Source organism: Macaca fascicularis, chromosome 18, assembly GCF_037993035.2.
Source record: "Macaca fascicularis isolate 582-1 chromosome 18, T2T-MFA8v1.1".
In the NCBI taxonomy this organism is placed as follows: Eukaryota; Metazoa; Chordata; class Mammalia; order Primates; family Cercopithecidae; genus Macaca; species Macaca fascicularis.
Window position 1 is genome coordinate 76,771,183 of NC_088392.1, and position 22,980 is coordinate 76,794,162.

The 22,980-nt window shown below is 43.4% G+C and overlaps 1 protein-coding gene across 17 annotated transcripts in view; it reads left to right on the plus strand.

The window, feature by feature from the left end:
* PTPRM (protein tyrosine phosphatase receptor type M) overlaps window positions 1-22,980 on the plus strand; it is an 847,035-nt gene that overhangs the window by 763,966 nt on the left and 60,089 nt on the right. For all 17 annotated transcript variants that reach the window (XM_065534197.2, XM_065534199.2, XM_065534198.2 and 14 more), the window contains one exon: window positions 18,211-18,308. In XM_065534197.2, coding sequence (XP_065390269.1) covers window positions 18,211-18,308 — 98 coding nt within the window. The remainder of the gene's footprint in view (window positions 1-18,210; window positions 18,309-22,980) is intronic.

A 22,980-nucleotide genomic window follows, 5' to 3' on the forward strand; every position in this document is an offset into this window, starting at 1 on the left:
ACAAAACAGAGTAGGTCTTACTAATTGCATATGTTCACATTTCACAATGTAAGTAGTCTTATGTAAACCCATAAATAGCTAGTAACATGAACTTTTCATTCCTCACATGTACATAGTTAAGAAGCTGTACATAGTTTAGAAGCCTTGGAACAATTCATAGAGATTGTGATCTGTGGAGAACTGGCCATCCAGATAGGCCCCCGCCACATGCCATTGACCTTATCACTGCCATCACTGTCTTCCTTTTATGCTCAGAGGATCCAGATGCTCAGTGTCATCTTTGAGGATGCCAGGTCATATTGGCAAAGACCACAGGAACTGATATAGAGAACCAGATATCAGATAGTCATTCACAATAAAAACTGTAGCCGCCCATCAGACAGAACTGCCCAAGGTCAGGCAGGGGCATTCTGTGTGAAGAGGAACATGCCTTGGCAGAAGATCACTTCATCATGAGCAGGGCATTAGAAGAAGGGGTCCCAGAGTTTCTTCATGATTCATTAAGTATGCCCCACCTGTCTTGTAGTGAGTTGGCATAAAACATAAGCTCAGTAAGAATACAAGAATGAATGAGTGAATGAATAAATGAATGGATTGGGAGTTACCACGTGCCGCACACCACTTAGACAGTAGACTGTCTCAGCCAGGTAGAAAGGATGGCAGTTACCACGTGCCGCACACCACTTAGACAGTAGACTGTCTCAGCCAGGTAGAAAGGATGGCAGTTACCACGTGCCGCACACCACTTAGACAGTAGACTGTCTCAGCCAGGTAGAAAGGATGGCAGTTACCACGTGCCGCACACCACTTAGACAGTAGACTGTCTCAGCCAGGTAGAAAGGATGGCAGTTACCACGTGCCGCACACCACTTAGACAGTAGACTGTCTCAGCCAGGTAGAAAGGATGGCAGTTACCACGTGCCGCACACCACTTAGACAGTAGACTGTCTCAGCCAGGTAGAAAGGATGGCTCATGTTGGCCCCGGGAAAGCATCTACTTCCTGGGGTGGATTTTGGCATCGTTATCTCCAACATCTCTGACTGTTTCTGTTTCAAGTTAAGGGCTGGTCAGCTTCCAGTCTTAGAAACACTTTCTTTACATAGGGCAGTAAATCAAATCCTGTTTTTAAAGACAGTCCATCTGGTTAAAGTAACTTTTCTTGGCTGTACCCTGACCCTGTTTGTGCAACCCCTGTCCCCATACGTATGATCAGTGTTGTCTGCAGTTATCATTTGTCCATAATTTGAAAAAGAGAAGCCTAAAAATTTCCCTCCAGACACTTTCAGCTGGGAACAAACTTTTATGTGAAAATAATAAAAATGTGGGGAGTGAAGGTTTATAGTGGAAATATTTACAGAGCCTCAAACACTGCACAGCAGTTGAAACTTTGCTATAGTGACTTCATTCTTTTTGCTGTCAATCTGTTTTTCTTCTATATTTCTTCCACATACTTCTGGTATATTTTTAATAAAGATTTTTCAAAAAGATAAATGTGGTTTATATTTTCCCAGCTCAAAATTCCCCTTCAGGCCTCTGAAGCAATAAATAATAATGCTTTGAATACTGTACTGACTTTCCTGGGCAAGCCGTTCCGGTAGTGGAGGGTTCTCAGAGCGTCAGTGTAACTTCTGCATGCTCTGTAAAGCGGCTTTTGTCTCTTGCATTCTGGCCTCCAGATGGAGATGAACACTTGAAATTATTTCTCAGTAGAATTGAAAGAACTTTTTTTTTTAAATCAAAAGCTCAGCCTTCAGTAAACAACTTTTGTTTTTATTCTTCCAAGCACCAGTGCGGTTTGCACTTCAAGTGCAAATTTTATGTTAGCTAACACTGTGCTTCCTGGCAAAGCTGTTCCTGCGTTGTCAGTGGGTTGTAGGTTATGTTTTGGATTCATTTGTTATTTCCTATTTGAGACTAATTTAAAAGTATTACCTAGTGAAGTGGAGTATTCTCTGGCTTCCAAATTTAAATAGGGACGCTTTGAGAAAATGTAATTTATATACAGGCAAACAGTGACTCCATAAAAGTCATTGTCATAAGTATTCCAGCTACCCAGGGCCAAGTTTATACAGAACCTGCCTGCATTTTACCAACCATCTGTGGTTTTCCAAGAGAGAATGAACAATTGCAATTAGCAGCTTATCCAGAAACTTCCTTTTAAACAATAGTTTCTGCTCACTAGATTAATTTCAAAAGACAGTGGCCAATTAGCCAAATAGTCACTTTCATAGACATTTCTCATCCCTATGCTCTAAATAAACTTGCTGACTAGCAATGAGAACATTTAAGGAAAGAGTTAAAATTAAAAGATGAAGTAAAAAATAGAGCATGTTGGGTAACATCCACCTATGTTATTACAGATGCTGTAAGGAAAATGTGGCCCTCTAATAATAGAACCTAAGTTAATACAAAATAATTTGAAAATAAATGATGTCCTGTTGTTAAGCAGGCACTCAGATTTAAGGTGTCTTAAAACAAATGCTTTTTAAACCTTCAAGAGGATTTAGAGGTGTTCCTCATTTGAAGTAGAAAATTTGTAGAATCTTTTAGAGGTGATAGAAACTTTAAGAAACAGTCCAGTTTCCTTGTTTTATAATTAAAACAGTTGACACTTAAAGCAGAACTATATTTGAGTGACCTTCATCCACATAAGTTCAAGTGAGTCATATATACAAAAGTATTTGCAAACTGCATGGACTAACGTTCATATTTTAATAGAGTGTGTGCAAATTTCAACCTAGGAGAAACCTCATGTGTTAAGACAGACCTGTTGCCCCATAGGGCCTTTTATTCAACAGAGAGAAAAACTGTGAGGTTACATCTTTATCCCGGGTTCAGCCCCTTAAAAGGAGAGAGCTGAAACTGATACCCATGTACTTTCCAAAGTGCTGGCTTCCCTGTGCCTCCGGCACCATGAGCCCTTGCAAAGCAGAGCTGCTCCTTTACAGCCTGGTTCATTCAAAACTGAACAAAGGTTTCTGTGCACCTGTCACTTGCCAGGATCAGCACAGGATCTGGAATATACCAGTGACCTCAGAATTACCCAGTGTGGAGGTATAAATAAATGACACCCAACTCTTACTAATTTGTGATTTTAATGTACCCACAGATTTTGGGACTTCATTTTGATTTTTAATTATTTAGATTTTTTTTCAAGAGACATGGTCTTACTCTGTCACCCAGGCAGGAGTGTAGTAGCATGATCATAGCTCACTGCAGCCTCCAACTCCTGGGCTCAAGGGATCCTCCTGCCTCAGCCTCCTGAGTAGCTAGAACTACAGAGATAAACAATCATGCCTGGCTAATTTTTATGTTACTTTTTGTAGAGACAGTGTCTTGCTATGTTGCTCAGGCTGGTCTCAAACTCCTGGCCTCAAGCAATCCTCCCACCTCGGTCTCCCAAATTGCTGGAATTACAGGCATGAGGTGCTGCGCCCGGCCTGGGAACTTCTTTAAGCCATTTCTCTTATCCACCCCTGCTCCCTTTTGCAGATGAAAAAATAAGACCCCGTGCAGCCCTAGAACCACTTTTCCAGAAATCTGGGCACCAGGTTTCTTTTTCACCCATGCGCACAGTTTAGGACAAGTTTTTCAAGGCAGCAAACAGTTTAGGAAGTTTCTGGCTATAACCAGTGACTTTTATTTCTTGCCTTCTCACTCAAAATGAAGCTGCTGGAAATTTCCTTCTGCAACCCTTCACGGCCATGGAAAATATGAGACTGCCTGCACTGAGCTATGTCTAGGGAGCCAATTTATCTCTATTTCATTCATTTATTAGATTTATTCTCTTTTTTCTTAAATAAAAGAGGATTCCACTTGTGTACTGAGAAGAGCTTAATTAAGGAAGATACAGACTAATGAAAGCTTTTATTTCTCTGGCAGTAACCCCTGAAGCATATGAATATAGGCTGTTCCCTTCACTTTACTTCTCCTTGACAGAAGGCAGCCAGATCCTTTGGGTCATCAAACCCCTCCATTCTGAAGGCTGCCATTTATTTTTTCTGTCCTTGATTGTCTTCTCTCTGTTCCCCTCTTTAGAGCATGCACAAGTACCCAAGCTCAGTTTCTGAGCGTTCTCTTTGGAGACCGATACTGAGGAATGCTCTGTACCTCCGCCAGCAGGATGCTTCTGTGCTGTGGACATCTGTCATGTTCCTTCCTTCCGAGGCCACAGCACTTTCTCCTGCACCTGTTTTCAACTCCGCATGCACACCACCATTCAGTCTGTCCCAGGGATCCGGGACTGAAGGTCCCTCTGGAAGCAGTGTCTGTATCTCTGCATTGTAGAGTGTATTATTGCCACAATCTACCTACCCCCATTTTATTATTTTCTATGTTAGAGATCCTCTTTGGAGCCCTAATCTGTATCCCGTCACTCAAATCTGATAGGTCTGCCTTTCTCGACCTGCTTTCCATGTCAAGAATAATAGAAACCTTTTATTCCTTCTCACAGTGGTACCACTGCAACCTGAAATTGTTTACATAACTGGTAGGGAGGTCTGATTCTAGAAGATGACAGAATATTGTCCAAAAAGAACAAAATTCAAATAATGGTTTCTTTAGATAGATGAAGTTTCCAGAAATGCTTTGGAACATTTCAATTCCAAGAGCAAGTCATGCTAGGCTACAAACCACCCCATTATTGGTTTTACCCATAGATATCTCTTTGCTTTATGAAATGTAACAATCAGATCTCTTCAACTTGACCTTAAAATTTCTTCCATATACAACCATGTTTTATGCCAGTAACTAGGCCAGGACTGTCCACTCCCCACTAAAGGACAATAGGCAGAATGGTTAATAAAAGCCTAGACTCTAGAGTTACACAGCCTACGCTCAGAAAGCAGCTCTGCAAGTAATATCTCCATAAACATTAGCTACAGTTATTGTTCTTATCATTTCGTATGTTCCAAAAGACACATCTCTCAATAGCAGAGAAGCAGTTCAGGTTTTAACCCTAGTATAGTGTATACTCATATAGTTTCCATAAAAGCTGATACATCCTACACCTCTTGTTAATGCTTCCTTCCTGAAGGATGTACCAAAGGGAGCCACTTAAGTGTGCACCAACATCCTGTACTCCCTCCAGAGTACAAAGAGTGCCATCATTGTTCACTGTTAAACTGTAGACAAACATAGGTTGGAAAGACAACAGCTGCATCGTAAGCTGGAAAAGCATATTTTGCTTCTGTTTTTGAAGTCTCGCTGAAATTGAGCAGCCCTGATAGCAGTGCCAGCTCCACATCTTGGTGTTCTGAAGGCTTCCCTGGTGCACACCTTTAGTCAGATGACATGTGAGTGAAAACAGCTTAATTCCAAAGACCAGACAAGTTCCTTCCTAACAGGCTTCACTGAAAGCAGTTCCTGAGATAAGAATTACACAGGGGCGTTTTAGAGAGGCGCTTTAACATGGTAAGTTCCTTGTATTTCTTAGGAAGAAAATGGCTGTTGAGTAAATTTATCTTTATTAAGACATACTAAATAATATCTACTATGTAATTGTTTATCCTTTTTGTGTTTTTAAACATTTCATAATCATTTTAATTGAACAAATGATTAAAAGAAAAGATTATTAACCAGAAAAGAGAAAAGAGATGATGGTTGAAGGGTTATATAGCATATTATAGACAGAGGTTTCCCAGGCTATTTTAGTGTTTATTTAAAACCTGTCCATTAATATTTGGTTTATGCCAATTTTCTCTTAATGAAATTTGACATAACCTTTTGGTGTCCAATCAGGATTTCATATGTTTTAGAAATACAGCCAGGAACAAACATTCCATGAAACTAATTATGTAGAGAAAGCCACAAATAGTCAGATGGTTTGTATTGTCACACTTTCTTACCTCAGTCTGAAAGGAGAATTTTGGGGAATGGAATGGGGGAAATGTAAGCATCAACATGTGGGTTGTGTGTTCCGGAGGCAAGTCTAATCATGGATACAGCAGAAAGTGTACTCCTGATTGGAGGTATAAGAAGAGTACACACCTGCAAGTCAATTTAGAAGAAATTGGGCAAACGGCAAGTGCCTGCCAACCAGAGAGGGCCAGGGGAAGGGAAAACACTCTTGTCGCAGGAAAACCTCCTCCAGTTGAGAAGAAGAGATGTGTCATTGTGTGGCATCACTGGAATTTATTAACTGAAAACACTCTTTAACATTTATTATTTAAGTCATCACTTTCAACACTAATTCTAAAAAGGTATATTTTGTTATAGCTTTTCTTTTCTTTTACTATCACCAAATTAAAATTCCAGTGGACGGGTGTACATTTCTAACCCTGTAACTCTAGACATAAAGAGTTTTTCATGTGAGAGTTGTCCTTAGAAAATGCTATTTTTAACAGGCCAGTTATATTTTTGATTTTAGGTTAAAGTATTCCCCAGTTCTCCCCATCATAGAACAATTCTCAGCGTGTTTGCTTGTAATTCATTAGTTGATTTCTCTTGTTACTTTTAAATGGTAATTTTCTTGGGATACTCTTAGCAGTTTGGGCTAATGAGCAAATCACGTCCGTTGCACCCACCCATCTCAACTTTGCTTTTCCTTTTCTGCAGCTGAAACAAAAAAGTATTCATGAAAATTGCATGATTTTAACATAAGTAGCCTCAGGGGAGAACAAATGCAACTATCAAATAAGTGATGTTAAGGATTATTAATGCTGAAGCCAAGTATATTCTGTGTCACTGTTACCACTTCTGTGACACATGAGGCAAATTCAGTCCCTAAAGCATGGCGGCATATTTTACCATTTACCTCTCACTACTGTAAAAATGAAAAGCTACTCAATGTAAAATTATAGACTTAAGTGTTATGGAAGCATCATATTGAAAAATCACATAAAGCTTTATAATAAAAACTTAGAAAACCACCGAAGGGACAACTAGTTCTGTAAATGTTGAGTGACTGACTTCATAACCCTTATTATAGATTATCGCCAATGGCAACAGGAGCAATCATGGATCAAAAGTTTAGGACCACTTTTATTCATGTAGCAAGAGCTTTAAAATAAATGCCTGACTCTCAGGCTCATCGTCTTCTGCGTTCAAGTCCCACCTTCAGCCGTCTTCATGGCTGATGGAGGGAACGGGCTGCCAGTGCCCAAAGGATGGAGCCCAGGTTTCCTGCAGCTGCTTCGCCTTCACGTCCCTCCCCTTTCGCTTCGCACTTCTGCCATTCGGTGTGTACCCACACCACACACTCCCTCCTTCAGGTCCCAGAACCATGCTAGAAACAAACATTTCCGCGAGGAGGTGAGTTCATTTTGCAGTCAGAACAGTGTTGCTGGGCTGACCGGAATTGGAATTCCAGCTTTGCCACATACTGGCCTTGCAGCTGTAACAAAGGCACTTCGTCTCCTAAGCCTGTTTCTTGTGCTGGAGTAGGTGCCTCACACTGCTGTGGTGGGGAATGAGTTAGATCATGCGTATAAAGAGCAGCATCCATCATTCTGTAATCCCAGCACTTTGGGAGACCGAGGCGGGCAGATAACAAGGTCAGAAGATCGAGACCCTCCTGGCTAACACGGTGAAACCCCATCTCTACTAAAAATACAAAAAGTTAAACAGGCGTGGTGGTGGGCGCCTGTAGTCCCAGCTACTTGGGAGGCTGAGGCAGGAGAATGGCATGAACCTGGGAGGCGGAGCTTGCAGTAAGCTGAGATCACTCCACTGCACTCCAGCCTGGGCGACAGAGCAAGACTCTTTCTCCAAAAAAAAAAAAAAAAAAAAAAAAAAAAAAAAAGCAGCATCCAGCACCTGCCTGGCAGAGGGGCCGTCTAGTTGTACCTGTTTATTTGTCCAACACCCTTGTCCTGGGTTCCCCTTATTCCAGGCTAGAAGCCTTGGCATCTCTTATTGCTGACAGAGCTTTAGGGATGGCAAGAGTCTCCCTTGGTTTTAACACTGTCTTCCTAGTACAGCCCCAGTCCTCCCTGGTCTGAATCAAGAGGTCAGCCTATCCACCAATCCCCTGGTTCCTGATCCCACCTGAGCCTCGTTGCCACACTGGGGAGCCTTGGAGCCCACACTGGCCGTGCCAGCCACACGAGGCTGGCTTAGGGCCTGGCCCCTGCCCTACAAGCTCTGACCTTCCTGCCCCCAGGCTCTCCCTGTGCTGAGCCATCCCCTGCAGCCACGTTGCTGCTGTCTGTTGGATTCCGGACCCATCACCACCTGGACATTTCTGCTGCAGATCTCCACCAGCCATTTGGATGCCCAGGGAGCTGCTCTTGCCATAATAATTGTAAAATTATAAAATATGTTTAAACTTTTCCTCTCATTAATACGGACCATGATTTCACTGTTCTTTGCTGTTCACATTCAACAGATTCCTGTGTCTTAGGAGTTTTGTTCAATGGAAAGAGTAGACACTTCTGCTCTGGACACTGGCGTCTGTCTGGAACATGCAGGAGAGCTCAGTGGGGGCCTTTGGACTTGGCTTTGGGTCTCTGGGCTCAGTTTACTATTTCTCTCAGCCCACTGTACCTTGCTCCTCCTGTTCCACTTACTTCATCCTTGGCTGCTAACAGCTGGTCACACCTAAGGCTGAGCCCACACCTGATCAAATCTCCTTGCAGTACAGGTGCCCCCCCTAGAGTCCATTCCGACAACCAAACACTTCTTCCTCTGTTTTCTTTCTCTAACTTTCCCGAGCTTTGATTCTAAAACTGGAACTTTCCTTAGTCATGTTTTTAGTATTTGTCAGGGTTGTCTTCCACTCCTAAACTCAACTTGCAAATCTTATCAGAATTTTACATTTCTTACAAGAGGGCCCCATGGGAGTCCCTTCCCCTCCCAAGTGGCAACAAGTGGCTCCTGCTGGAGGACATGCCAGCCCCACCGTCCCTCCCCTCCCCTCCTCTCTCCTCTCCTACTCCCCTCCTCCCTCCCCCTTCCCCCTCCTTCCCCCTCCCTCCCCTCCCCTGTATCCCCTCCCCCATCTCCCTTCCCCCCTTCCCCCTCCCTTCCCCCTCCCTCCCCTCCCCTGTATCCCCTCCCCCATCTCCCTTCCCCCCTTCCTCCCATCCCCCCTCCCATCCCCTCTCCCCTCCCCCCTCCTTCAGAGTTGCACTCTGTCCTTTGAGACCTATGGCAGGTGCCTGACTTCAACAATGCTAATCCTGCTGTTGCCTCGCCAGTCAGACCTAAGCTCTCCCTGACTTTGACTGTCACAGGCATCCTCATACGTCAGTTACTGACCCTGGCCTTCAGCCTTCTTCTTGTGTATCGCCAGAAGAAGTTTGAAGAAATTATGCACCTGCTCTAAACATTTGAGTTTGATATTGAAAACTTTCATCATGTTTATGCAAGTGTGTTTGTTAATAAGAGATAGACAGTATGAAATATTTTCTAAGATAAGATGAGGATTGGTGTAATTAAGATAAATATGATACGTGATTTTTTTAACTGCCTCACAGATTCAAGCATATCAAACCTGAAAGAAAACTCATGAAACTTTCACTTACGGTTTTCATCCAGGAAAAGTCAGCACTCCTCGAAAGCATTCTGGTTCCATTTAAAAGAGTAAATATGGCCAGGCATGGCAGCTCATGCCTGTAATCCCAGCACTTTGGGAGACTGAGGCGAGCAGATCATTTCAGGTCAGGAGTTGGAGACCAGCCTGGCCAACATGGCAAAACTCCATCTCTACTGAAAACACAAAAGCTAGCTGGGCATGGTAGCACATGCCTGTAGCCCCAGCTACTCAGGAGGCTGAGCCAGGAGAATCACTTGAACCCAGAAGCCAGAGGTTACAGTGACCCATTGTGTCTGGAATTGGTGGGTTCTTGGTCTCGCTGACTTCAAGAATAAAGCCACGGACCCTCGACGTGAGTGTTACAGTTCTTAAAGATGGTGTGTCCGGAGTTTGTTCCTTCAGATGTTCAGATGTGTCCGGAGTTTCTTCCTTCTGGTGGGTTCGTGGTCTCGCTGGCTTCAGGAGTGAAGCTGCAGACCTTCGTGGTGAGTGTTACAGCTCATAAAGGTGGCACGTCCAGGGTTGTTCATCCCTCCCAGTGGGTTGGTGGTCTCACTGGCTTCAGGAGTGAAGCTACAAACCTTTGCAGTGAGTGTTACAGCTCATAAAGGTGGTGCGGATGCAAAGAGTGAGCAGCAGCAAGACTTATTGCAAAGAGCAAACGAACAAAGCTTCCACAGCATGGAAGGGGACCCGAGCCCGTTGTCACTGCTGGCTCAGGTGGCCTGCTTTTGTTCCCTTTTCTGGCCCCACCCACATCCTGCTGATTGGTCCATTTTACAGAGAGCTGATTGGTGCATTTACAAACCTTTAGCTAGACCCAGAGTGCTGGTTGGTGCATTTACAATCCTTTAGGTAGACACAAAAGTTCTCCAAGTCCCCACCAGATTAGCTAGACACAGAGCACTGATTGGTGCATTTAAAAACCATTAGCTAGACACAGAGTGCTGATTGGTGCATTTACAAACCTTTAGCTAGACGCAGAGTGCTGATTGGTGCATTTACAATCCTTTAGTCAGAAAAGTTCTCCAAGTCCCCTCCCTTCCCAGAGTCCCAGAAGCCCAGCCGGTTTCATCTCACTGGCACTGGCCATGGGACTTTGCCACAGCTGGCCCATGCACTCCAGCAGCCCAGAGGGAGCTCCTCCCCCAGTCAAGCCCAGCAGGTGCTGACCCCGGAGCACCCGGAACCCACGCCCACCTGGAACCTGCCCCGGCCTACGAGTGCTGCACTGCCCTGGCTCCCGCGGTCGCCTCTCCATCCACACCTCCCTGCAGAACAGAAGGAGCCAGCTCCGGGCTGGCCAGCCCCAGAGAGGGGTCCCAAAAGCGCAGCGGCGGGCTAAAGGGCTCCTCCAGCATGGCCAGAGCGGATGCCGACGCCAAGGCGGCACCAAGAATGAGTGAGGGCTGCTAGCACGTTGTCACCTCTTACCATGATCGAGCCACCACACTCCAGCCTGGGTGACAGAGACTGTCTCATAATAAATAAATAAATAAAAATTACAAAGTAATAAATATTACCAACCTCTACTGCGTCAGGGGTTGTAAGTTCAGAACATTGTAACATAAGCCAAAATACTAAGTTTTACTCCTAAGAGAATTGTTTCAGACAGGGAAGTGAGTTTCTGGAGCCAGTATTCCAGGGCAAACCTGTAGGTTTTTACAGCTGGGCAGTGCCCCATGGTCATATTTGAGATAGGTGTTTTTTTCAAGTGTATGAAAGACTATCGTGAGGCTGGACACAGTGTGTCATCCCTGTAATCTCAACCCTTTGAGAGGATGAGGCAGGCAGATTGCTTGAATCCAGGAGTTAAAAACCAGCCTGGGAAACATAGTGAGGCCCCATCTCTACCAAAAATACGAAAATTAGCTGTGCGTAGTGTCTGTGGTCCAAGATACTCAGGAGGCTGAGGTGGAAGGATCACTTGAATCTAGGAGGTCAAGGCTACAGTGAGACGTGATCATACCACTGTACTCCAGCCTGGGCGACAGGGCTGGACTCTGTCTCAAAAAAAAAGAGAGAGAGAGAGAAGAAGGAGCAGGAGGGAGAGGGGGAGGGGTCAGGAGGAAGAGGAAGAAGAAGAAAAAGAAGAAGGAGAAGGAGGAGGATGAGAGAAGAAGAGAAGGGAAGGGAAAGGTAGGGTCACACCTGTAATTTCAGCACTTTAGGAGGCTGAAGTGGGCAGATCACGAGATCAGGTGATCGAGATGTTGGTGAAACCCCATCTCTACTAAAAATACAAAAATTAGCTGGGTGTGGTGGTGCATGCCTGTAGTCTCAGCTACTCAGAAGGCTAAGCCAGGAGAATTGCTTGAACCCAGAAGGCGGAGGTTGCAGTGAGCCAAGATCATGCCACTGCACTCCAGCCTGGCAACAGAGCAATCGTCAAAAAATATGTGTAATAATACATTTTAAAAAGAAAGAAATGAAAAGAGAAAAGAAGAAGAAATAAAAGAAAGACTATTGCATATGGAGGCTGGAGACTCCTGCCTAGGGAATAAGTTTTGGCAGAGTCCTTATAGATATTAACTATCTGGAAATTAATACTTGAAGAACTACTCATATATGCCTTGGATCGTCTTTATGTATCTCCAAGGGTATGCGTAGCTCAGTCTGAAGGGTTTTTTTTAATCTATTTATTTTTTGAGATAGGTTCCCAATATGTTGCACAGGCTGGTCTCAAACTCCTGGGCTCAGGCAGTCCTCCCATCTCAGCCTCTGAGTGGCTGGAATTACATCAGTTCGAGGTTTAAGTGTCTCAGGATGTTTACCTTACTGTACTTTACATGAGAGTGTGGACTGTTCTTACCTCTCCCTTAGAAAATTTCAAGTTTCTAAATGGTAGAGACCGTGTATATATTACTCACCTTTACATCTCTACCATACCTCACAGAATGCCTGGCATTTACTACTAGGCTGAGTGCTCAACTGCTGCGTGCAGGGGTGACCACTCACCCAGTGAGGCCAGGACAGTGGTATAAATGAACAAAGCAAGCTTGGCATGAGGCCACGTTAGGAAAACATGCATGGAAAACACACTGGCACCACAACTCACTTTAAACATCATGAAGAAACAGGGAGCCTCCACCTGGGTCTTGGAAAAGTGGCCTGAGGAAGTGACTTTCAGACTGCTAAGCTGAAACCAGCAAGGAGACGTGCAGGCTTTAACTGACTCATCAGCAGAGGCGGGTCTTGCAGGAGGACGCTGGGGAGGAGCGTGAGGGAGATAGATGGTCAGGGAGGGGGAGGCGCCCTGACACAGTCCAGGACAGACCGTGTGGGACCGCATTTGCCTTATTAAAGAATTTAGGGCTTACTCTGAGAGCAACGGAAAGCCATGGGAAGATGTACACAGGAAAATGATATGCAGGGTTTGCAGTCTTCATAGATGAGCCCTGGCTGAGGGGTAGGGAACGGATTCAGGGGAGGCCCCATGTGGGTCTGGGGAGTTGTATTCATCCACTTGGTAAATACGTGAGTTGTCATGGCGGCTGGGGTTTGGAGCAGGGACAGAAATGGAGAGGGGGGAAGCAGGGTGTGCTGTGCTCTTGAAGTAGTCCTGCCGGCTAAGCAGAGACGCTTGGGGGCTGGCTGTGCTGTGAAGCTGAATTTGATCCTATATGCATGGGAGGCCCTTGGAGGAGTTAAAGGAGGGAAGTGACCTGAGATGAAAACACCTTTAAAGAGGTGGTTTCCGTGTGGTTAACATGGGTTCTCTCTGTTTTCTTCTTGCTGGGATTGTGTGGTACACACCTGTCTGGTAGGGCCCTTCTGAGTTGCTTCCGATGTTCAAATGAGGCAGCATGGTGTAATGGAGTCCGACTCCTGGTTCAGAACTCAGCCCCATGGCTCACTAGCTGTGTGACCTTGGACAGCTTGCTTGACTTCCCAGTGCCTCAGTCTCCATCAGTAAAATGGGGGGTGAGCAGTAGGACCTGTTCCGTAGGATGGCGTTTTCTAAATGTAATGCAATCGTACATGTAAACGACTTCAGACAGGACCTGGGAAACAGTAAGTGTTTAAAGGACATTAGGTATTATTCTGTTTATGATGGAATGCCAATTCGTATTTATATTATCTTTCTTTACTTCAAAAAACTCGAAAATGCCACTGTGAGCTTAAGGGACCTTGACTTCTCAGCAGCTCTAGTTACCATAGAAAACGTGGTGTATAGAAATTCAAATGTGAAAAGCAGGGGTACAGGTCATCAAGGTTTGAAAACAATCATTTTTATAGATTTGGGGGTACAAGTGCAGTTGTGTTACGTGGATATATTGCTTGGTGGTGAAGTGTGGGCTTCTAGGGCACCCACACCTGAATATTATACGTTGTTGAAATGATCGTTTTTAATATCTCTCACTTCCCATGAACTAGAGAACTCATACAATAAAGCCCATCCTTGAATGTTTTTCATTTATGCTTTTCATTGCTTGTTAATGGTTAATGTTTTTTATTGGAAAAAAAAAAAAAAAACTTTCCACCCTTTTTTTTTCCTTTGGAGCTTGGTGGTGGCAAGAATGGCCGCCTGCACCTCTCCTCAGCAGAGGCCTCTGTGTGACTGCCAGCTGGAGGAGATGGAATGTATTACTGGCCTGATATTACTGAAATTTCTAGATGTTACCTTGCGGATTTCCCACAGGGGGACAACTGCTGAGATGAACCGTCTTGCCTATTGTGCAAACATCTGTAAATGCACCACCACAGCAATTACAGTGGCTCCCCCCAGCCAGAAACTGCGGAAATCGAATGCCCTGTCTTGCAGTCGCACCTGTTCACACCTTGAGAGAGGGAGGCTTTTCAGAGCTCCTTGCTCTGAAAAAATCTTGGGAGTTTATTGGTTTGTGCACTCTGTGAGCAATCCACAGTGATCTCGGGATTCACAGGTCAAAGGCAAAGGGTTACTGACCTCCCATGCTGTTCCCCCTGTCTTTAGGTCCTTCAAGGGCATGGGTGCTAAGAGGAGCCTCCTTGTGTACCAGGCTCACATCTTTGGACGTGTGATGTTGGCTCACAATGGTTGTGGTCACTCAGACCCCACCAGGAGCTGCCGAATCCAAATGGAATAGCTTTGGTGACAGTAAAGTCCACCCCTCCCCTGGCCTGGAGGGTACGTTCTGATTTTGCCAGGAGACAGGTAGCTGAGTAATACTTTATTGAGATCTTGGGAAATAATTTGAAATACGTGGAAGAGAAAAGAAAAACAGGATTGATACATGCTGCATTAAAAACCTTATTTGGACACCTTCCCTATTTTCTACCCTCAAAAAAAAAAACCCACAAAAAAAAAACAGGATTTGAATGAACATTTGGAAAAACATCTTGAATCATCAGCCACGAATCACCAGTGCCCACCCCTGAGCTGTTTTACTGTTGAGCCACCACAGTGACCAGGCCAGGGAGGAAGCCACGCGTGTGGCAGAAGGAACGGCCGCCAAGCGTTGGCTGCACAGCGCCCGGTGCCTGCAGGAGAGCGGAGACAGGAGAGAGCGAGGCCAGCTGCACTGCAGGGAGATGTCTCCGCCTGCACTTTTTTTTTTTCTTTCTGGGATCTATTTAGAATAATCTTTGTGTTCAATTTCATTTTTAGATTTTAACACCAAACTCTTTTTGTTCTTCTGGATCCACGTATCTAATTTCAGCATTGAAAAGCATTTCACCTAGTTTATTTTTGTATCCTAATCTTTTTGAGCGTAGGTCAATGGACAAGAAAATCACAAAAACTAAGTGTGTATTACCAGCCAAGTGAGCTGCTAGTGCTTATAAACACCCTTTATTTTAAAGACAATGCGAATTTAGTTATGTAAACATGTAAAAACCCAGGCCATCTTAACTGATGCCCAGCCGCAGAGGTGAGGTGGCATGGTCATATTCCTAGATGACATGTTATGAATAGAGTTCCTTCTACATCCGAGGAAAACAGGATTCCATGGTTCACAGAGCTTGCAGGCCAGGTTAGACTAATCAGGAGATTCAGAACAAACAAATCTTTGGCGTTTCACAGTTACAACTCCATAGGAGAGCACCTGATGGTTAGATTGGAAGACAAAGCCAATGTCCTTGATGCTATAGATCAGGAGAGATCTGAAAACACACCCAGACCCAACCCCCACCCAAACCCAGTTCAGTCACAGTCTCTTGAGTTAGGACATAAGAATTTTTCAAAATCTCCACAGACATTTTAATAAGCAGCTAGAGTTGAGAACCAGTGCCTCCCATAGAGAACAGTCACTGGGAAGCTAGGATTGCACTGTGGTTACCTAGGGTGATGGACTGAGCTAAGCTGGAAGCAGAGCCTTGGGTGGGGAAACTGAGAGGAGTGATCTGTATAGTGCCTGGGAGCAGTGGTTTAATTCCAGAGCTCCAAGGCTGTGCTCTGAGGACAGAGATAATCATGCTCCTTCTGAAGAAATCCTTGCAGAAGATGTCGCCTTTCCATGAATTGAAAAGGAGGAAAGGTGCTGTGTTTTCAAGCTTCTCCAGATTATCTTAGAAATGTAAGTTGAGAAAGGGAATCGTAAAAACATTATGTCTTAATCTGACATACCTAGTATGGGTTTAACATAACACTGTCATAATAATACAGTTTACACACATGCATACAGACTTACCATCCATTCATAGATTCACTGGGTTCCTGCTGTGTGCCAGGCGTTTCCTAGGGCGCTAAGAAAACAGCAGCGAACAAAGAAGGCTGAGTTCTCCTCCAGGAGGGGTCTTACACCAATCAATCCCAGGATGTCGACTGGCAAGAAGGGGGGAGTGAGGAATATGTTGGTGGCAAAATGGGGCCCCTGCCTAGAGTGTCTCTGAGAAGACCCCTGCTGGGCCCTCACAAGGGAGGTGGCTTTACTCTTCCTGCAGGCACAAGCCGTCCCTGATGCTGGGACCTCTGATTCATCCACTAGAGCCACTGTCATCAGAACTATTTCTGGAAACTTCTGAGTAGGTGGCACAGGCCTCTGTGCCTAGTGAAGGCCCCCCTTTGATTCAGGGGTCACATTGGGCTGTTTGCTCAAAGATGGACTCAGTGCTTTTTCTCCCCCTTGTGAATAAGTAACAAGCTGTTAAGTACACAATGAATGTACCTCTCTGCAAGCCAGAACTGTAGTGATTGATGGAATCCGATGTTTACTTGTCCCCTCTGTAACCTTAGATTAAAGTCACTGAAATCTTCAGCCTCTACATCAGGAGAATGGCACGCACATGCCAAGGGACGTGGCCAGAATGACTGGTGGAGCTTTGTGGGAGGTGGCGTGCATGGTCCCTTCCCCAAAGGGATTAGATGCAGAGACATCAGGAGACCAAGTCAGCTTTTCTGGGGAGGGTAACAGTGTAGTCAGAAGCAGCAAGGGAGAAATGATAGGAATTTGTGTTGTGGAAGGAAAGGAAGGAAGCCTGGACAGGGAGGAAGGAGAAGAAAAATTACACAAGAACCAATTGCTAATTGGTCAAGAAGGATAGGGAGTTACTGAAGGGCCCCTTGGGTGTGTCACTGTTGTTCAGTGTCCAGGCTGCAGCAAAAGGACAGCTATTAATAAACATCCTTAAATGCATCTCGTTTTCTTTCTATTGCTTTGTTGTTTATAAAATGCCTAAGTATACATTAATTCCAAGAATCCTCAAAATAACCTTGAGAGGTGTTACTGTGATCAGTACATAAAGAAAGAAGACATTGAAACTCATAGAGGCTAAGTAACTTGCCCCAAATCACACAGCCAGTTAAAAGGCAGAAGCAAATCTCAAATTCAAATATTTGAGCTCCAGCTCTGGCAATCTAAAATGTCAAGATACCTAGTACAATTGGGTTCTGGTCCTGGATGTGCCTGAACGTTTGTATGATTTCACATATACCGTGTGACTCTCCAAGCCTTTGAAGTTGCATTTCTCTCATTTCCTTGCCTTTCTATATGTCTTATAAAGATTTCTACTATTACATTTATACCCTCAAGTATGCATGAGCACAAAGTCGAGTTAGGGATTTTTTTTAATCTGAATTAAAAGAAATTGTAAATTCCAACTTTCTGTACCCGATTCTTTCTGTAGCACTGGCCTTTTGTAATATGCATTTTTCCTTTTTTTTTTTTTCAAGCCATAGGAAAGAGCTTTTTAATGCTCAGATCCCAAGAGCTAAGGAAGTAGATGGCTATTCATGTTCTGCCCGGAATCTTTATGTTCAGTGAGAGGAAGCGCAACTGCTTAAAACTCTTAACTTCTCTCTGTTACTTTAGAAAGTCAGGCGGAAAAAAAAAATGGATTAATTTGACAGATAGCACAGAAGAAGAAAAATATTAGAAACAAGAAGAGGCCATTTCTCCTGTAGAGGTTCATTTCATTCTATATACCACTTCCCTGGGATATCTGCCAATTGTTAGCAGAAAGAGTAATGTTACCTATTTTTTAAAATTTCACTCTTGAGTACTATGGAGATAAATAGCTAAATGATGGAGAAATAACTTTCTTTCATGGTAGTAGTTTAAGAAGGGTAAAAAGAGCTCAAATGCAGATGTTTGATGACATGAGAAAATTCAGCGACGAATGAAAAATTTGATATTTCTATAGGTGCAGTTTTAGAAAGAGTATCTTTTTGCATTGACACTAGAGACCTGTGTCCATCTGTAAAAGTGAGGGAACTGCATGTGGGTATTAATAGATGTATTTGCAAGCACCGGAAATTTTCCAGTTGAAACTTACAACAACAACAACAACAAGTTTCTGTTCTGTTTTGCTGCAGGGCCAATGCAGGAGACCATCTATGACTTCTGGAGGATGGTGTGGCACGAAAACACTGCAAGCATCATCATGGTGACCAATCTTGTGGAAGTGGGAAGGGTGAGTGGACCATCTGCTGCAAAAGGCCATTTTGTTCCTTACTTAGTTGGTAACAGAAAGTAAGGCATGAGGCAAGCTTTTGAAGTATTATGTGTACTCCCAAAAACATTAACTACTGCAGCTCCTCCTATTGCTTGCTGCACTTGCTTATAAATTATCAGTAAACATAGCTTGAATTGCTTTCATTTGTTGCGATAGCAACAGACAGAAAGGCACTCAAGATTTAAAAGCAGTTGTTATCGGGCTATATTGAGTGCACAAAAATACCTCTAAGCATGAATGCTGATTGTTGAGTGTCAAAACTCAATGGGTGCTGCATTAGACATGACTACATTCCCAAACTCAAGAAAATTGGCTCTAAAAACAGTGTGCAGCTCTGGATTCAATCCTTAGATTAGAATTCCAGCATCTTCTCTTGCTTAAATTGGCCTTTCCTGTGTCTCAGTTTCCAAACCTGTTGGATGGAAAACATCATCTTTCTGAAGGTCTTCTACTACCTTCTCCTTAGTAATTGTTTCTGAGCAGTACTTTTATTTAACCAGGAAGCTGTTACATAGTGGTAATTTCAGTAGTGGTATGCTCTAGGATTATTTCCAAAGTGAAATTTTAAAATGAGCAAACACACAGCGTGCAGTTGCCTTATTTACAGTAGGTTGAATTCCATGGTTGTGCTAACTGAAGAGAAGTTGGCATCATGAGATTTGCCCTCAGCAAAGGCAGCCTAGAAGTTATCCTAGAATTGAAGCAGTGGGATAGGAACCATAAAGGGATCGTCTCTTAAGAGTCTCAGGTTTCAGGAAGCACAAACCAGGAAGAAGAAAGACATCCCAATTCTCTCATAATGAGAATATTCAGTAAGTGTGTATATATACATATACACATACACACACGTAGGACATATATATATACACACATACACACAATTCTAGCAAAAATGGCACATTAAGCTGAAAATCCTCCTATATAAACATCTAGAAATTCTAGATAAAAATATGAATATGTATTTTAATATGTTTATATGTATATCACATGCATATGCAAATATATATTTTTTAAATGTTTAGCTTACCCCTTAATAAAGACAGCTACTACAGACCAGAAATAAAGTGAGCACTAGAGAGCCTAGGGAGGGTAGCGCGTGCATGCACCCTTAGGAGGCTGGGCAGGGGGTTCTGTGTGAGTCTTGGGGGAGGGTGGGCAGCGTCAGTCTTTGTGATCTTGGATCCTAGGTTTTAAAGCCCACTGAGGGCAGGAAATAATGTGGACATGTACAGTGCTAAGAATTTGCATGTCAACTGCCACACAGAACCAAAACCCACAAAGAGTAGACCCTCAGAGAAAGGAAGACTGGGGAAGTGGAGGTAGGGAGAGGGAGGAGGGAGAAGGGAGAGGAGCACCAGCCAGCCCAGGGAATTGACAAGGAAGTTACACCATCTTCACTTAGGTAGGATCTGTGGGGGTGAAGCACTTCCACCAACTGCAGGGTCAAAGTAAACACCTAATAAAATCAGAAAATAATTAGAACCGTGAATCATAAAGTATCATTGTAGTATTAAAGTTGTCAGATGCAAATAACATGGTACCAGGAAAGGAAATACATGTTTTTAAATGTTGTTATTAGAAAAGAAGAAATACCAACTAAGCATCTAATTCAAGAAGACAGATGAAGAACAGAGCAAAACCAAAGGAAAAGAAAAGGAAATAATAAACATGAATAGAAATTTATTAACTTAAAAAGCACAGAAGCAGTAATAAAGTTCAACAAAATAAAAAGCTGATTTTGTGAAAAGGTTAATAACATGCACCTCTGGCAACAGATCAGAAATAAACAGAGAAAAACCACATATAGCCAATAGCAGATTTTTTTTTTACTGCAATAGAATAATATGAATAACAATATATTTGATGAATTAGGTAATTTTCTAGAAAAATATGACTTTCCAAAACTGACTCAAAAAGAAACAGAAATTCTGAGTAGATTATTATTATCTTAAACTCTAATTCTGGTTAAAAATTGACCCATGGAAATGTACCAGTGTATTTATAGGTACTAAATATTCAAGGAACAGATCATTCAAATGTACATTTTAAAAATACATAACATTTTATAAATACATAGAAATACATAAATCATATACATTTTATAAAAATCTAAGAGAACAGAAAAGAAAGGTTGTTCCCCCATTTCATTTTAAGAGGAAAGAAAGCTTCTTCCTCTATTTCACTTTAAGAGGCTAGTATAACCTCAATATCAAAACCAGATAAGACTACAGGAAAAGGTAAAATTATAGGTGCCACACATAGATAGGAAGAGATGAATATACCAGTAGGTCAAAACAGGCCAGATGTAAGACACCAAAAGCCCACCATATTAAGGAATAGGATAGGAAAATGTATGATAGTAAGGTTTACGTAAAATCCTCTGTATGACAAAGGATATAGTAAGCGACCAGACAAAGGCGGGGAGGTACTATGGGGCTATCATGCGAAGTTTAAACACTTCCAGAGCAATATTTTATGTACTAAAAGTATAAAAACCATTTCTTTCTTTCAATGATGCCTCTGCCGAGTGCCAACATGGGAGTGCAGGTGAGTTGGCAAGGAGGCTGCTGAGGCAGGGAGGCCACCAGCCCGGCCCAGAAGAGGGTGCTGGGCCTCTCCTTCCACGGACCTTTCTCTGAAAAGAGGAAACTAGCAGTACTGTGTGTCCACACAGTTTTGGAGCTGAGAAGTGGGGACCAGAGCTATGGACCTCTGTCACAGTTGGGGATGGGAAGAAACCACCTATGTGGATTCTCGGCTATTTTCCACCCAAGGAGCCTGCCCTAAAATTCCTTTCACAGTACTTGTCACTGAAAGAGTCACGAAAGGAAAAGCTTACAATGAACACTAGACGTCAGAACGAACAACTTTCTAATTCACATACAAGGAAGGTGTATTGATTCCAGGTGCTCCTCTCACAGCCAAGAAAACCCATCTTCTTTTGCTGCCATAACCAAATACCACAAGCTGGGAGGCTTACACAAGAGACATGTACTATCTTCCTGTTCTGGAGGCTGGAAAGTCCCAAGCCAGGTCTGGCAGGATTCTGCTTCTGGTGCGGGCCCTCCTGGCTTTCATGTGGCCACCTTCTCGCTGCAACTTCATGTGTCAGAGAGAGCACAAGCTCCGTGGTGTCTCTTCTTACAAGGACGCAAATCCTATTGGGTGAGGGCCCCACCTTAATGACCTCATTTAGCCATCATTATTTCCTTGGAGGCCCATCTCCAAATACAGTCACACTTGGGGGTTAGGCCTTCACCATATGAGTTTGGGGGGTACACAGATATTCAGTCCATAACAGCCTGCTTAATGGGGTTCTTGTAACGATTCAGTGAGTTTCCACATGTGACAGAAGTTCCTGCCCATTTCAGGGACTCAATAGTACAGCTGTTAGTGTAACCTTAGGTTTCCACCAACAAACCTAAGACTGAAGAAAAAGACCCTTTTTCTTCCGCACACCAAATCTCCCTACTTTTACTATGAAAACATTAATGACTATTGGGGAAAAAACGGCCAGCTCCACCAGAAAGCAAGTTCCTTGAAGGGAAGAGACGGCGTTGCTCAGTGGCCTCTCCTTCCAGGCCCAGGGCCCTGAGCAAATGCCTAGCAAGGTGAATAAAGAGAGTATCTCACCATAGTGTGAGCACACCAGAGCCACCTCATATAGCCTAAACATTTCATCTGCTTTCATGTGCTTGTGTTTCTTCCGCTGAGAGGTATACTCCCATCTGACTCCTTCATTCACTTCACACATCCTTGCTGACCGCCCACATGTGATAGGGAGAAAGAGGTGCCTGGAGCCCACTCTCGGGTGCCTTCCCTTCACAAACCCAGCATCCCAGAAAGCTGTGCACCCATGCACACGTTCAATATTTGCACTGGAGCTCACTTACAAGACAGTCCTAAGTAAATTATTTTGAAAAGTAGATAACTGCTAAATAACAACTATTACTGGATTTTTTAAAATAAAAGCACATCTATTTTTTGCTTAATTGAAATTACAAAACACACCACTGTGTCTGGACTCAGTGGCTTAAGAGGTTAAGCTGATGTCATATGATACAGCCTTTTACTTTAAGAAAAGACGAGGACAGCATAGTCTTTGGTTGAAAAGTCAAAAGAAGATTGTGCTGTAAAATTACTGCAGCAAAAAATAATAATTACACGCTAAAGCCCACTGTGCCTCAGACATGGCACATTTGCAGGGAGCCAGGTTTCATTCAGAGTGACCTGGGTTTAGAAAAGGAATGAAAATGATATGCAGTGGTGGTCACTGTTCCTTCCATCAGGCACCGGGACCCGTCACGTCCAGGGTAGTCACTGGTGATTTTTATGACAGCAACTATTCCTTCTGACAAATAACCATGGAAATTTTGTTTCCAATAAGGTGTGGCTGAGGTGGGTGGTGGTAACTAGGTTTCTGGTTTACCCATAAATCTAAATCCGTAGATTTAAAGTAACTCAACCATTTTAGGTCTGGTAAGCTTATTTAAAAAAAAAAAAAAAAAATTCTTCCAAATCCTTACCAAGTTTGTGGGGACATGGGTAAGCTCTGAAGAGGCCCCACCTCGTTGCCATCAACCCCTTGGATGGGCCTGACTTCAATTAGTAATGAAATTATGGCATCTGT